This window comes from Lepidochelys olivacea (genome assembly GCF_965140295.1).
Source record: "Lepidochelys olivacea isolate rLepOli2 genome assembly, chromosome: 1".
NCBI lineage: Eukaryota > Metazoa > Chordata > Testudines > Cheloniidae > Lepidochelys > Lepidochelys olivacea.
Window position 1 is genome coordinate 160,857,260 of NC_140411.1, and position 16,472 is coordinate 160,873,731.

Genomic DNA, 16,472 nt, shown 5'->3' on the forward strand with positions numbered 1-16,472 from the left:
CTCATAACATCTACTGCTAACATAACCACTTCTAATAACAGGAGCTACATGTAGTTTCCATTTTGTTCTCGGGGAGAGAACAGAGGCCTGGTTGTTCAATAACTGCCTCTAGTATTATGAATGCACTGATTTGTATCTACACATGCATCCATTTTTGTGCCATTGCACTTGAATTTTGCCAGTGGTGCATCGCTGCAAACCAGGCTATGGCTCACCTAAAAATCAGGACCTTAATTTCTGAGTTGATGTAGGGCTAAATTCAGAGGTGGCATGAATTTTGTCATTAAGTTGAAAGTTGGTGTAATTTGAAAACTGCTTTTCCTGCCATAAGTCTACCTCAATCAAAAGGCAGATGCAGGATGAAGCAGGCCTCTGCTACGCACTCAGCCTGTGACTACACCTACATAATGATTCTGTACATTGATACTTCTGATCTGATACTCACATCACTTCTGAATTTGCCCACAGACATTTTGCATCGGCTGTTCAAAATTCCAGTTAATGCAAAAAGATGTTATCCATGGACATAGGGGGTGGGGGTGTGTGTGGGGGGGGTGTTATTTGCCTTATAAATGGTACCAGTGTTTTCTTAAACTGAAAACAAAGAGATACATTTTTCCTATTGTCTGCAAAGGGAACAGTATTAGTACATGCTGAAGGATTTGGAATGGAATAAAAACTGCTGTGGTAGGAATCCATAAACTCACACTGAAGTATGCCTCCAGGTGATAAGCCATTTCCTTAATGGCAGAGTCGTTCTGGGTTGGAACAGTTCCCAAATTGAAAACTGAGGAGGCTGGTTTCAGACTGTTGGCTGCTTCCTTTGGTGTTTCTTCCCTGATAATTTTTAAGTCTTGGCTGTAAACATTGTCCTGGCAGTATACAAGCCGCTCCATTTTAAACTGGACTCGGATCATTGTTTCGGCTTCCTGTGCTTGTTTGTCTCTAATGTCTTCAATTTTGTCCTGTAAAGGGATTGGGAGGGGGAAAGAAAACTATCAAAAACCACTAAACAACAGGTGGTACAGGTGAGTACAGGACCAACCCTATGCGACATGTAACATGGTGTCACAGGGTTCTCAAGAGCACAGGGTAAGTGCTAGATTCTGGTTCTGTGTCAATGGGCAGGAGAGGCCACATTGTTCTGTGTCCCCATTACACTTGTGGACAGGGACAGCCAAAAGCCTGCTGCTTGAGTTCCCTAAGTATGAACAACAGAGGAGTGTTTGTGCTGCCAACTATGTGAGAAACCCCCCTAGGGATGGGTTTGTAGGGCAGGGGAAATATTGAAGGGATCATTCGATATGTTCTGATACAGCATGTAGTGATTGCTGATGCTGTATTCAGTCTCAACGTATTCATTAAGGTGATATGTCTGCAGTAATCTCCACAAGTTGCTTTAAGGTGCAACTATCAAACAAGTGACTGATCAAGAGTGAAGGAGTAACATGTAGTTCTATATACAATATATTATGCCATTCAGTACTGCTGGTCTTATATCAGGTTACATAAAGTCATAGCAGTGTCAGACTGGAAAGGACCTCAAGAAGTCATCTAGTCCAGTCCCCTGCACTCAAGGCAGGACTACATAATAAATAGACTATTTCTGACAGGTGTTTGTGTAATCTGTTCCAAAAACCTCAGATGACAGAGATTCCGTAGCTTCTCTCAATAATTTGTTCCAGAGCTTAATTACCCTGACGTTTAGGAAGTTTTTCCTAATGTCCAACCTAAACCTCCCTTGCTGCAATTTAAGCCCATTGCTTCTTGTCCTATCCTCGGAGAAAAGGAGAACAATTTTTCATCTTTGCCCTTGTAACAACCTTTTATGTACTTGAAAACTTATGATGTCCCCCTCAGTCTTCTCTTCTCCAAACTAAACAAACCCAATTTTAATCAATCTTTCCTCATAGGTCATGATTTCCAGATCTTTAATAATTTTTTTTTTTTGTTCTCTGAGCAGCATGTGGTGTCTCACCTTAGCAGCTCTGTTAAGATTGTGAAAATCCTTAAAATGATCTTTGGCAAGTTCTGTAAAAGATTCTCGGACAAGTTCTGAGGGGAGAAAAGAGACATAAAATAAAGGTAGCAGTATAAACGTGATTACTGAACTACTGGTAGTACAAGATTTGTGAAAACTGGTCATTCACCATATCTATCCAAATGACACTACCATGGAGCTATGCTTCATCAATGCAATTTTTAATCCCTCCTTGTCATACCTATGATGATCTTTCATTTTACTATCGTGGTCGATTTCTAACTTTTTCAGAAATACTGTCCATTTAGGAATTTATACTTTCAAAGTCTGAAGGCCAGGCATAGAGGATTGAGGTCTAGAGATCTGTCTCAGGGCTTGAAACTGGTTTGATTCAGATTCATTTTCCCCTGCCTGAAGCAGCCAAGATATGGCTCTTGCCATGTCAACCAAAATATAGACAAACCAATATTTCCGAAACTTAGGGTAAGCTTAGTAAATGAAACTCACCATTTACTTTCTTCAGTATCTCAATAGCTGGTTCTTCTAGTACCATGATTTGCTGTCTTACAATAGTCTCAAATGCCTTGTAACTGACAAACCCTGGGAGCTCTCTTCCACGATACTGTTTTTCAAATCTCCACACTTCATCTTGTATAGATTTCCTAACTATAACATTAAAACAACAGCAATATTTAAATACACTAAATCCAATGAATTTATTAAAAAAAATGGATTTAAAAGAAGTTTAGTTCTTTTTTCTAAAGACACTTGACTGGAAGAACTAATACACAGCTGGTCATTTAAGCAAGTTGATTTCCGTAGAACTGAGCCAAAATATGCTGTTACGACTTTTAAGAATGAACCATTTCAGTCACTGAGATGACCATATAAACTAATGGAAACAGGAGTTGCTGTACTGGATCAGACTACTGGCCCATGTTCCTATCAGTCTGATATCTTTTCAGCAGCTGAAAAACTGCCACAAATAAGGAAGTCTATTCTAGACCTTCTAGTAAACTCAGACCATCACTAAAACATTGTCAACACTGGAGAAATTTACTTTCCTAAATAATATTTGTTCCCCTTTTTGATACGTGTACCTCGCATCCACAAGTACAAGTGCTTTAAAAGGTGTCCAATATTGATTGATCATGAGTGGATTTAGAAATTGTAGCAGAATCATAGAATATCAGTATTCAGGAAGTCACCTAGTCCAACCCCCTGCTCAAAGCAGGACCAATCCCCAACTAAATCATCCCAGCCAGGGCTTTGTCAAGCCTGACCTTAAAAACTTCAAAGGAAGGAGATTCCACCACCTCCCTAGGTAACCCATTTCAGTGCTTCACCACCCTCCTAGTGAAAAAGTTTATCCTAATATCCAACCTAAACCTCCCCCACTGCAAATTGTAACCATTACTCCTTGTTCTGTCATCAGCTACCACTGAGAACAGTCTAGAGCCATCCTCTTTCAGGTAGTTGAAAGCAGCTATCAAATCCCCCCTCATTCTTCTCTTTTGCAGACTAAACAATACCAGTTCCCTCAGCCTCTCCTCATAAGTCATGTGTTCCAGTCCCCTAATCATTTTTGTTGCCCTCCGCTAGACGTTTTCCAATTTTTCAACATCCTTCTTGTAGTGTGGGGCCCAAAACTAGACACTGTACTCCAGATGAGGCCTCACCAATGTCAAATAGAGGGGAATGATCATGTCCCTCGATCTGCTGGCAATGCCCCTACTTATACATCCCAAAATGCCATTGGCCTTCTTGGCAACAAGGGCACACTGTTGACTCATATCCAGCTTCTCGTCCACTGTAACCCCTAGGTCCTTTTCTGCAGAATTGCTGCCAAGCCATTCAGTCTGTAGTCTGTAGCGGTGCATGGATTCTTCCGTCCTAAGTGCAGGACTCTGCACTTGTCCTTGCTGAACCTCATCAGATTTCTTTTGGCCCAATCCTCTAATTTGTCTAGGGCCCTCTGTATCCCATTCCTGCCCTCCAGCGTATCTACCTCTCCTCCCAGTTTAGTGTCACCTGCAAACTTGCTGAGGGTGCAATCCACACCATCCTCCAGAACATTTATGAAGATATTGAACAAAACCGACCCGAGGACCAACCCTTGGGGCACTCCACTTGATACCGGCTGCCAACTAGACATAGAGCCATTGGTCACTACCCGTTGAGCCCGACAATCTAGCCAGCTTCCTATCCACCATAATCATGCATGACTGGAGGCAGGAGGTGCACAGGTAGCGCCTCATTCAATTCTTAAGGACCATTCCTCCTACCAGTTCCAAGAGATTCCAGAAACGTATGGGCTTATCATTAAACACTGCAAAAAAATTGCGGGGTAGTTTGTATCAAATAGACTGGAGTTTAAGAGGCAAAACTTTAGAAGGAAGGTACGTAGGGGTTTGTAAAATTAATCAGTCAACGAGAAAAACATCTTCCAATGTACTTTACAATAGGAAGCCCAAAAACCTGAATAATTTAGTAAAAGTATTGTCTGTTCCATTTATCTGCTATTTTTAATATGTATTCCAGCTCTCTGATGATTTGCAACTAGAACTGTTAGATGAACTTTCCTTGCAATGACTTCAGCTATATAAACAATAATACCTGCCTCATACACGGTTCTTTTCATGGGTAGATCTCAAATTACTTTCTAAAGGAAGGCAGAAGTATCATTATTTCCATTTTACTTGCAATGCAAGTGCACCTCCTATTGACACACACAAGCGCATCAACTGATTCTCAAAGGGAATAAGTAACATCATAAAGAAACTGGTTTTTAGTTGTTTTCTCCTCTTCTATTTTTCCTGTGTTTTTGTTCACCTGCTATCTCCTCTTTCCACCTGTTTTCCTACTTTTTTCACTCACCTAATACCTTTAGATTAACTGGCTCTGGGTATGCGGTGGGACAGGACAGATTAGACAATAGAATACACCTGTGTCTACATGTAGTTGCCCCTCAGTGACATGTACCCCTGCACACATTTTGGAACTATTCCTTTAGAATTACATTTAGCGATGTTTATGTAGATATGCACGGACAGCTAAAAACGTGTAGCAATAGGGGCCGCTCGACAGAAATGTGTGCTACGTGTTGACCAAGACGAAGAATTAATAGGTATTCGGAGAGTTTTAGAAATGTTTTGAGCTGATCTTAAACTTCAATTTCTGTGAGACATTCTTCTCCTTTTAGATCTGGATTCAGTAAGCAATTAGCAGACTGGGTTATCTGGGAAACATGGGTGTTCTTTAGGTCGTTATTTTATTACTCATAAATTGCTGCGTCTAGACTTTAAAAAAAATCTTTTAAACACGTTATTCAGAGAATCAAGGGCATATTGTCAGCTGGTGAAATTGTCCTTGCACCATTGACTTCAGTGGAAATGGGGGGAATCCACTGATTTCAATGGAGCTATGTGAGTTCACATCAGCTGGGGATCTTGGTAGATAAGTTCTCATCACTTCAAGTTTTTAGTTTCATTAACATGATTGATTAGCTGTATTACAACTTCAGTCAAAATGAGTGAAGATGAGTATTTCATAGCAGCTTCGCAGGCAAGCCCCGGTACTTACCAGTCAATGCACTGCCATCAAGTATCTTCCCCCATTTTTGAAACTCTGTGCGGATTTTTGTGAACAGTCTAATTTCATTTTCAAACAACTTTTCTTCTCCTGCCACTGAACTCACGATGTCTTGATTAAACAGTTTGATTTTCTGTAATGAGATTGAAAAAAAACACCCTGAGTTCTGTAAAGGCAGCATAGCTAAGCAAGAGTGAATTTGATTCTATTTTCCTTGTGGATCTAGGCAATCTTTTATTAAATTCCAATCAGTTAGATTTATGCAAAGCCAATGAAGGTACAGGTACAATGTACACAGGTATCAATGCTGAGGGCCTACTTTTGTCTGCAGAACCTATATTACTGGGGGAACATTCAAAAAGAAAAGCATCTATCTTGACTTGCAGATCCCAGGTTGAGATTACAGGCCTGGCAGTTAGAAAAACGACAACCATATATTTGTAAACTGAGGACGTGTGTTATGGAAATCACTGAGACGTAACCATGGAACGCTATAATGTCATATTGACCAAGTTCTGTCCAGCGTTGAACTGCTCTACAAGTCCGTGGGATTTGTGCTGCTAACTCACTTTGGTGCTTTCGAAAATCCCAACCTAAATCTTAATTCACCTCCTTTGTCCCTTTCTCTTTACCCTAAAAGCTGATCTAATATCAGCCAAGATTTTCAGAAATGGGTGCCTATATCTAGGCTCCTAAATCCAGATTCAGGCACCTATATAAGTGGCCTGATTTTCTTGGCCATGGGTGGGTGCCCAGCATTTTGAAAATCAGACCATTTGTTTGGGTGCCTATATGTGGCTTGGGGTACCTAATTTTAAACACTTACTTTTGAAAAACTTGTTCGTGGTTTTTTGTTTTGTTTTTTTAAATGTACTGTTCCTGGCAGCCTTTGAGTCTGAAGTTGTCTAGTTATCAGCCAGAACATTAGATGTATGAGCTTCTTCATCATCATTCAGTCCATGTGCCTCAGCCTGTTCTGGAGGGGTAGTTCATTCTCAGGGTTCATTTAGTCCTTGGTTTCTTTGCTGAGAGCGTGACCAATTTCTTCCTTACTGTGGAGTTCACTGAGAACTGCTGAGACCACCAACTCATTTCCTACAGACCACTGAGCAGCCATCACAACAATTAGCAGTAACAATTTTCCACACAGACCAAGAGGGGCCAGATGACAATCGTGAGGCTGGGTAGAAGCAGCCCTACGTTATCCCACTTTTGTTAGTTTTATTTTTCATACTGAGAGATGTGGTTCTGTTGGGGGCCAGCTAGATATGTGGATATAAAAATTAATACCTTTGAGTAAATGTACTAATCTAAGCTTCCCCTATCCTGCGTTACCCTGAAACTAAAATTATGTGACCAAAGACCGTGGCTTTCTCAGGAGCTCACTGTCTGTGTTATTTCTACTGAATATTATGTTTGACCTGGGTTTCCTGTTCCATTTTGTTTTGCTGCCTGCTTGAACTCAAAGGTTTAAATCAGACTGGATTTGGGGATTGGCCTAGGCAGAAAACAAAACTAGGATTAACTGATCAGACAGTTTCAGGTACACACCTTCATAACAGCTAAGAGAGCAATGGGGCCATTACTGGGAGATGCTACTTCCAGATGCCAGTGAAATTAACAGGTTTTGTTTTGCCAAAGCTGAGACCTCACAGACTGTATCAAAGGGAGGGGACTTCAAGTGACAGGGGCGGGGTGGCCCTGAGAGTGTCTGTAAAACACCTGACAGTTTGAGAGGTCTCAGTCAGAGGCAGAGGAAGCTTGTTGCAAGCAGTGTAGACTGGTTCTCCCAACTCAAAGACGGGGCAAAAACCAGACCTGCCTAAGCCGTGGACAGAGAGGTTAAGCTTGGGTAAGAGAATGTGTGTGTAAGTCTGTTATTTTATATCCACTTCTCTAAGTCCTGTGAATCTTTTGGGCAAAATACATCATGAAACTGGACACATTGAGCCAAGAGCATCCATGGTTTAAATCCAGGGATGCACTTATGCGTGTTGTAAGCAATGAAAGCCCTACAAAATGTTGATGGCAGAAATGAATTTGTTCCCTTTGAAATTCTTGAGCTTATCAAAATCAGGAAAGTTTAGGACTTGTTCAGCTCTCTTTGCCGTGCCACACAACCAAATACATATTTATACTTACATCTATTAGGAAAAATAACTTCTCGCCTTCTGCTTTTGGTGTGCCTTTGCCATATTTGCGTAACTCTTCAGTTGCTTTTTGGAGTTGAATGTTTATTTGCTCTTCTAAAACAGGCAAAGATTTCTAGGGGAGAAAAAACATCAATACTTGTACAGTTTGGACAATTCCATTCTTTGAAAGAAATAGAACATTTCAGAGTGTGACATGGAGCTTTATGAATCTTGCACGGCCCTTAAACGTCCAGGTATGCTCTGAAGTCTAAACCAACACTGCCTGTACTGAGAAAAGAATGGGGAAGGTTTAAAGAGTGGTGTTCTTCGGTGCTTCTCTTACATTAAAAAAAAGCAGTGTTGCTCTGCTGGTCTAGTACAGCATCCTAGTTAGAGAACCAGTGCATCTTAGCAACCTTTTCATTCTTACTGAACAGTTGTTTACAAAAGCACACATAGTATCTGAAATATTTCATATTCACTCTGTATAAATTATTCAGGCTTCCAAAAGTTGTCAGTGATGATAACAGTTCGCTCTAGTTAGCACTATTCATCCATAGATCTCAAAGCGCTTTACAAAAGAAAGCAAGTATCAGAATCCCTACTTTAAAGACAGGAACACTGAGTCATGGAGAGATTACGTGATTTGCCCATGGTTAAACAGGAGGTCAGCTGCAAAGCTGAGAATCGAATACTGGCCAACTGACTATCGCTGGGTAAAATTTTTGAAAGAATAGTTTATTCACTGAATAAAGCAGTTTCTGTCGACCCAAAACTATCTGAATATGATCCGATAGTTTCAGGTGCGGAAGAGCTGGACTCTTCTACTTCACTGACAAATTCCAAACATTTTTGGAACCAAGATGAATATTTCCCCCGATTATACCCCCGGTTTGGCAGCTGAACTGAAAAATCAATTAATCTCCCAGCTCTATACCTGACTACCAAGCCAAGGCTCCGTATAGTGGACCATGTACTTCCAGATTGCCATCAGGCAGGGTAATTAAAGCTATTCATAGAAATAATGTTCACAGGCCCAGTCCTCCAAAACTGCAGGGCTGGGTCCTTTTTTTTTTTGGTTTCTTTGTTCGCTTACATTAATGTGTTCCACAAGCTCACTTGTAAGTTTCTCTGCCAAAATGGGGATAGTGGCCTTGTTTTCATCCAGAAGAACTCTGAAACAGAATTAAGGAACATGAATATTCCTCGCAGTTGCTGAACAAGAGAGCAGTGTCTTCCCAAGCTCTGCAACACAAAGCAGGTAAATACAGTTTCTTCTGATCAAGCAGGGGAATGCTCGTGAAGGTGCAGCCATGGCCGCACTTCATCCTGCCAAGTCTGCTCATGCGCAAGATTAGATTTGAAACGATGAGCTGTTTGCTGAACAGACTGAGAACAGAAAAAGGTTCGGAACCATAACGTCAGAAAAAGGTCATGAGGTAAGAATATCCACCTTTATTGCTGTATTATAAGAACGTATGTACTGCTATATATGGTAGGGATACTGATTCAGAATGACTTTTGGGTTCAAAAATTCTCTTTATGACTGAAATGCTGAAAAGCAATCATCTGTGGAGGAGAGCGTTCTCCTGACACAGACCATATCTTTCCTGGGAGTGAGTTTCCCCCCATACTTCCCAGTGGATAGAACAATATGCATGAATGCCTGAGCCAGCAAAGCACTTTAAAGCACGTGCTTAACTTGACTCCTTTGGGACTACTTCAGAGTTTAATGGTCAGCATGTTTTTAAATGGTTTTCTGGATCAGGGCTTAAATCAAACCTGAATCTGAAAAGAAGCTGAGTTTAAGAGAAGTTAGTTGACATGTAAACTCTTTCTTGCATTTTGGAAAACACTACCACACAGACAATGCAAAACAAAGAAAGAAAACCCCCACCCCAAGCACCCCAAGCTAAGTTTGAGGATAATTCTCATTGTGGGCCTAACCCAAATCCGACGGGAGTGAGCAGGAATCTTTCCATTGACCTCAATGGACTTTGGATCAGGCCCTTTAACTGTTTGAAAACTACCTAAAATGTTCATGCTGCTCAAAGAATTCTCTCTCCTTCTGGATTGCAGAGGCCAGGGTGAGCTTGTCATCAATGTCTTGCTGCCCACGACATTTAACAATCCTATAACCCTTCCTTAGGTGGATGACAAGGTTTCGTACAATATCAACAACTGATGACTCAGTTCCCCTGTCCACCAAATCTGGTTTTGTCAGGATCCCTGTGAAGTAATATGATGAGAAGATTAGACAAGCACAGGAATTAATGATGGGAAAGATCTATTGCGGGTATCTGGTCACCCAATGCAGCACTGTTCCCGACAGCGTATACTAAAGCGACTTCTCCAGCTGTGCTGTAAGTTTCCCCGCCCCCCGCATCTCCTCCCACTTTTTCCAGGAACACCAAATGAATAGCAGAGCTTTTACAATATTAACTTTTAATGTTTTCAGTTTTCAAGATATTTATAGGCATAGTATCAATGGCAGTAGGGCCCCAAGTTGAGCTATCCGTTCCCTTTTATCGGTGTGCAAAATTCATGTTATTCCACAGAGCTTGTTTTTTCCTCATAGCAGGTAACTCTTGGCAGGGTTGGGGCAGGGTGGGAAGAATATTAGAACTCTATGACCTACCTTCCCCCCATTTGTATTTTTAAAAGTATGTCTCACCTAGAGTTCTGTCTCCATCAGGGTCTACCTCTTGAGCCATTTTCAGTGCCTCTGTTGTTGCGATATCCACATTACTTGGCACCACTACCAAATTTATAGTCTCTTGCTTAGCAATAAATTTTTTAATTAGCTTTTTGATCTGTAATAAAATATGGTAAGAAAGAAATGCAGCAAAGTTTGATGTGACAAATGGCTTTGGATGCCAGGCTGCTCATCATCTGACTAGGTGGAATGTCATACACACGATGGATACAATCATACAATAGAAGCTCAGGTGCAAATGTCAGTGGCTGAATTCAGCCTGATTATCTAAAGGTAATCCAAATGTGGTACATGCCGCAGAACAGACTGCTTTTATGTCAGCCTTGGGAAATGGTCATAAAATTTTACTAGGCCCGGAACACAATCTATTCAATGATGAATATTCTTATGATATTTTACTTGCATTAGAGACAACCAAATGCTATCGTCTATTCACAGCTAAGAAAAAAAATCTAGTTGGATTATATTTATACGTCAAGTTCAGGTAAAATGTAGAGCTAAATACATCTATCTCAAAAGTGTACTTCTCAAAAGAAAGCAAAATGTCTGCCTTTCAATGAGAAATTCATGAAAAGAAAAAAAAGGACATAAATTGTTACGCAAAAGTCAACATGGTTTCTGTAAAGGGAGATCATGTCTTATTAATCTATTAGAGTTCTTTGAGGGAGTTAACAAACATGTGGACAAGGGGGATCCAGTGGACATAGTGTACTTAGATTACCAGAAAGCCTTTGACAAGGTCCCTCACCAAAGGCTCTTACATATATTAAGTTGTCATGGGATAAAAGGGAAGATCCTTTCATGGATTGAGAACTGGCTAAAAGACAGGGAACAAAGGGTAGGAATAAATGGTAAATTTTCAGAATGGAGAGGGGTAACTAGTGGTGTTCCCCAAGAGTCAGTCCTAGGACCAATCCTATTCAACATATTCATAAATGATCTGGAGAAAGGGGTAAACAGTGAGGTGGCAAAGTTTGCAGATGATACTAAACTGCTCAAGATAGTTAAGACCAAAGCAGACAGTGAAGAACTTCAAAAAAAGATATCACAAAACTAAGTGACTGGGCAACAAAATGGCAAATGAAATTTAATGTGGATAAATGTAAAGTAAAGCACACTGGAAAAAATAACCCCAACTATACATACAATATAATGGGGGCTAATTTAGCTACAACAAATCAGGAGAAAGATCTTGGAGTCATAGACCAAAGGTCCATCTAGCCCAGTATCATAGACTTTAAGGTCAGAAGGGACCATTATGATCATCTAGTCTGACCTCCTGCACAACGCAGGCCATGGAATCTCACCCACCAACTCCTGTAACAAACCCCTAACTTATGTCTGAGCTATTGAAGTCCTCAAATCGTGGTTTAAAGACTTCAAGGTGCAGAGAATCCTCCAACAAGTGATCCTTGCCCCACACTGCAGAGGAAGGTAAAAAAACCCCAGGGCCTCTGTGTGATGAAGTGGGACTCTTCTTAATGTTTCCTCTGAATAGTATGGGGGTGCCTCAGTTTCCCCTAGGCAGTTCTTAAGTATCTAGGTGGTGGGGTAAGGGTGTATGATCATTGCAGAGCCCTAGAGGGCCGGTGTGTGCAGGAGTCTGGACACAGAGAATGGCCGACACCCTGTTTCCTGGCAACTGATGGCCTGGGCCCTTTCCCCCTGCCATTGTGGATAGTTCCACGCAGTGTGCAGCGGCAGCCAAAAAAGCAAAAGGGATGTTAGGAATCATTAAAAAAGGGATAGAGAATAAGACGGAGACTATCTTATTGCCCTTATATAAATCCATGGTACGCCCACATCTTGAATACTGTGTACAGATGTGGTCCCCTCATCTCAAAAAAGATATATTGGCATTAGAAAAGGTTCAGAGAAGGGCAACTAAAATGACTAGGGGTTTGGAACGGGTCCCAAATGAGGAGAGATTAAAGAGGCTAGGACTTTTCAGCTTGGAAAAGATATGGGGGGATATGATAGAGGTGTATAAAATCATGAGTGGTGTGGAGAAAGTGAATAAGGAAAAGTTATTTACTTGTTCCCATAATATAAGAACTAGGAGCCACCAAATGAAATTAATGGGTAGCAGGTTTAAAACAAATAAAAGGAAGTTCTTCTTCACTCAGCACACAGTCAACCTGTGGAACTCCTTGCCTGAGGAGGTTGTGAAGGCTAGGACTATAACAGGGTTTAAAAGAGAACTGGATAAATTCATGGAGGTTAAGTCCATTCATGGCTATTAGCCAGGATAGGTAAGAAATGGTGTCCCTAGCCTCTGTTTATCAGAGGGTGGAGATGGATGGCAGGAGAGAGATCACTTGATCATTACCTGTTAGGTTCACACCCTCTGGGGCATCTAGAATTGGCCACTGTTGGTAGACAGGATAGTGGGCTGGATGGACCTTTGGTCTGACCCAGTATGGCCATTCTTATATTCTTAGAAATTTCTTTAGTTTTGACCTATCTTTTTGCTAAATTTTGTCTGTAGGGCTGACCAGCATGTGTTTCATTCTAAGCGACCACCACACTTCTTTTCAGCACTTCCTCCATCAATAACTGTCCTGTCTGTTATCTGCAACATCTTTAATTCTGGTTATGAGCTAAGTGAACTGTATAGAACATTATTGTCTAGATCCTCCAGCAAAACCTTCTGTTTAAGATAATTTGTTCATTAGATCTCCACTAATGTAACTTAACTGTTTCCTAGCTCAGAACATGTATGTTGCATTACCTGTTCTCCAATGTCTTGTGGCTGATTCCCTACAGCCACCCTAGCAATCCCTGGCAGATCAATCAGTGTCAGATCTGGAACATTCGGAGAGCTAATTTCGAGGGAAATTAATTCCTGGCTAATGCCCACTCCTTCACCAGCCATTGCATCCTGGGCTACAAAGGAGGAAAGGGAAAGAGAAGGAAAGCAAAGTTTAGATCAGCACATATCAGAACTGAAAAGCCCCTGTTGCCACCTGTTTCTTTTAAAAAAAAAAAAAAAAGGCATTTTGGGACACAATCCTGCCCAGGCAAAAATCCCATGGAAATCAATCGACTCCTTTTCAGGATTTGAACCTTAATAAAACTTGAAGAATACACTGTCTATGACAGGGATTGCCAATCTTTGGCACGCGGCCCATCAGGGAAATCTGCTGGCAGGCCGGGACGGTTTGTTTACCTGCAGAGTCCACAGGTTCGGCTGATCGCAGCTCCCACTGGCCGCGGTTCACCGTTCCAGGCCAATGGGGGCTGTGATCAGCCAAACTTGCAGACACTGCAGGTAAACAAACCGTCCCGGCCTGCCAACGGATTTCCCTGATGGGCCGCATGCCAAAGGTTGCTGATCCCTGGTCTATGAATTAAACTTTCAGAAATCTCAATGTACAAAAATCAAATATCTGGAGATGGCTTATAAAAATAATAATATAGTGTTACAATAAAATACTAAGTATTACACAATTGATTCATCATCTTCAAAATGCTGGACATGCATTAGTTAATCCTTGACAACCTTGCAAGGTACCAAAGGATTATTTTACACATTCTATAAATGGATGAAGTGAGGCATAGAGATTAAGTGACCTGTCCAAGTTTATATAGAAAATCTGTGGCAGAGCCACAAACAGAATGGAAGGATAGTGAGTGCCTGTACTTTGCTTTAACCATCAGGCCACACTGTCTAAATCAAACACCACCTCACAGAAGCCTGCTAGTACATGCGACTGATTTGTTAATTCAACATAACACCACCATTTTATAGCTCTGTATTGCTGCTATTTCTTGATATCAAGGTAAATAATTTCTCATGAGAAACCTTCAGACGCATAATTAGCTTATTTGACTTTTATGTCACTTACCTCGCTACCGTACCAGTTTTTTTAAATTATTTCTTGAAAACCTTTGAGAATAAATGGTCACCTTCCTTTTACACAGCATCATAGTGTACAAGTATATCACTGTTGTTACCACTGTTACAAAATTACCATAAATTTGTATGAAGTATTTCATGTAAGGTATCAATAGAAAAGTTATAGACTGCTAAGTATGATAATCCTGTTTATATGCACGAATCATATTTGTATGTGAAGTTATGAATATTTGCTATGTATTTGTATCTCAAACATGTGTGGTGTTCTTGGGTTCTCCGCCTCCCAAGTCAGATTTCCATCAGGTCTAACCATCCATGTATTGATGGGCTATTCAAGACACTCAACTCAGCCAGTGAGTTCCTCCTGTAAATATTTCAGAGGGCACCGAGTACGGTGACCATATTTCCAAAAAGGAAGACGGGATATGGCACGGGGCTGGCCCTCCCTCTCTTCCCCATGAGGCTGGCCCAAGCCGCTCGCCTGAGCTCCCCACCCCAAGGGTGGGGGGCATGCAGGGCTCGGGTGATCAGCAACACACATACTGGATAGGGTGACCATATTTGCCAAAGGCTGGGAGTGGAGTCTGTGCTCCCCCTCACATTCCTCCGCACCCACCTTTTTTGACAACAGTGGGAATCTGTCACGTTTGCTCTTGCCAACTGATCAAGTTGACAAGAACAAATGGGACAAATACTCGCTTTTGCCAAAGACAGCTGGGACAGGGCTTAAAAAAGGGACTGTCCCTGCCAAAATGGGATGTATGGTCACCCTAGCACTGAGGCAATCGCTGCACAGTGACTCAGCAAGACATGTGATAAGGATATGTGACTTAAGAATCCATCTTTTTGCCAGTAACTTTCCAGGCACATGGGCTAAAGTATAAAAAAGGATAATGTGACATCACTACTTTGTCTACATTCCTACTTCACTCCTCTGGAGGGTGATTTCTAACAAGGAAGCTTTGAACAAGGGACTGATGACCCCCAACTTACTTGGGTGATCCAGAGAGACTTTTTGCAAGCTAGAGGACTTACCATCACTGCTATGATCCTGACCTCCAGACCCTAAAATCAGTTGTAATGTATATGATCCTTTTAATCATTTAATAACTCTCTTCTTTTATTTTATATCAATAAACATTTAGTTTTAGATTACTAAAGGATTGGCATCTGCGTTGTATTTGGTAAAATGCTAAAGTTTATAATTTGACCTGGCGTGTGTGTCTGACCCTTTGGGATTAGAAGAACCTTATGTATGGTGAATCTAGCTTTCAGTAACCTTTCATCATAAAGTCCAGTGGTCTGGGTGATAAGCCAGGGACTGGAATGCCTAAGGAGACTGTGTTTTTGTCTTCTTGTTCACCAGTATGGTGATACTTTTGTTACTGGCTTGATCAACTTTAATGACAGAATAACCACCAGTTTAGAGTGTGCCTGTTTCTCAGCAGTCTGTCCTGAGCTGGCATTTGCAGCTATGTCCCACTTAGGCACAGTGACATATACTTAAAACCAAACAGTGTTACGACCAATAACGATGAATGTAAGTATGCAATCTATGACAACAAGGACAATGAAAAGTTAAGCTTCAGAGCGTAAGATGATAGCCCTTAGGGGTGGGAGAGATGTTTTCTCCCATCACGTGGAACACTGTACAACTAGCTAACTACATGTTTTTTTGTCTTCCCATAGAATACTAGGTATTGACCAATGCCAAGTGTAAGATGGTGATTCAGATACTCTATGGCCTGAGCTGGTCTGAAAACTCCTGGAGCAAATCACTTTTGATGTAAAATGCTGCAACGCCACTGAGATCAGCTGAGTTGTGCCGGTTTATTCCAGGTGTGAATGTGGCTCCCTGTGTTCCTGGCATTCTCAGCAGTTATGATTAGGGTGTTAATTTGGGAAATGTTATGCTGCCTAACAGAAGGGAATAGAGGATGAAAAGGAGGATCTGATGAATTAAATCAGAATGCAATAAATAGCACTTACCTTTTCTTATTTCTTTTTCCACCACTGAGGGATCATGGAGTTCATCATCTATATCCCGGTAACTAATTTTCCCTTTCCAGTCCCGCTGAGGAGCCAGTTTTTTCAGTTTGAGCACTAAGGGACATCTGGTAACAATACCTGCAGTTGCCCATAAAGAGAGTTAATTCTGTTAATGAGCATCCTTGTTACTTTGAATGGGTACAG

At 41.2% G+C, this 16,472-nt stretch overlaps 1 protein-coding gene across 2 annotated transcripts in view; it reads right to left on the bottom strand.

Moving 5' to 3' along the window:
* LOC311523193 (interferon-induced GTP-binding protein Mx1-like) overlaps positions 1 to 16,472 on the bottom strand; it is a 37,688-nt gene that overhangs the window by 3,650 nt on the left and 17,566 nt on the right. For both annotated transcript variants that reach the window (XM_084632965.1, XM_084632966.1), the window contains exons 4-13: positions 16,269 to 16,406; positions 13,152 to 13,306; positions 10,379 to 10,517; positions 9,735 to 9,933; positions 8,801 to 8,879; positions 7,715 to 7,837; positions 5,564 to 5,705; positions 2,489 to 2,647; positions 1,979 to 2,055; positions 708 to 965 (exon numbers count right to left, since the gene is read on the bottom strand). In XM_084632965.1, coding sequence (XP_084489091.1) covers positions 708 to 965; positions 1,979 to 2,055; positions 2,489 to 2,647; positions 5,564 to 5,705; positions 7,715 to 7,837; positions 8,801 to 8,879; positions 9,735 to 9,933; positions 10,379 to 10,517; positions 13,152 to 13,306; positions 16,269 to 16,406 — 1,469 coding nt within the window. The remainder of the gene's footprint in view (positions 1 to 707; positions 966 to 1,978; positions 2,056 to 2,488; positions 2,648 to 5,563; positions 5,706 to 7,714; positions 7,838 to 8,800; positions 8,880 to 9,734; positions 9,934 to 10,378; positions 10,518 to 13,151; positions 13,307 to 16,268; positions 16,407 to 16,472) is intronic.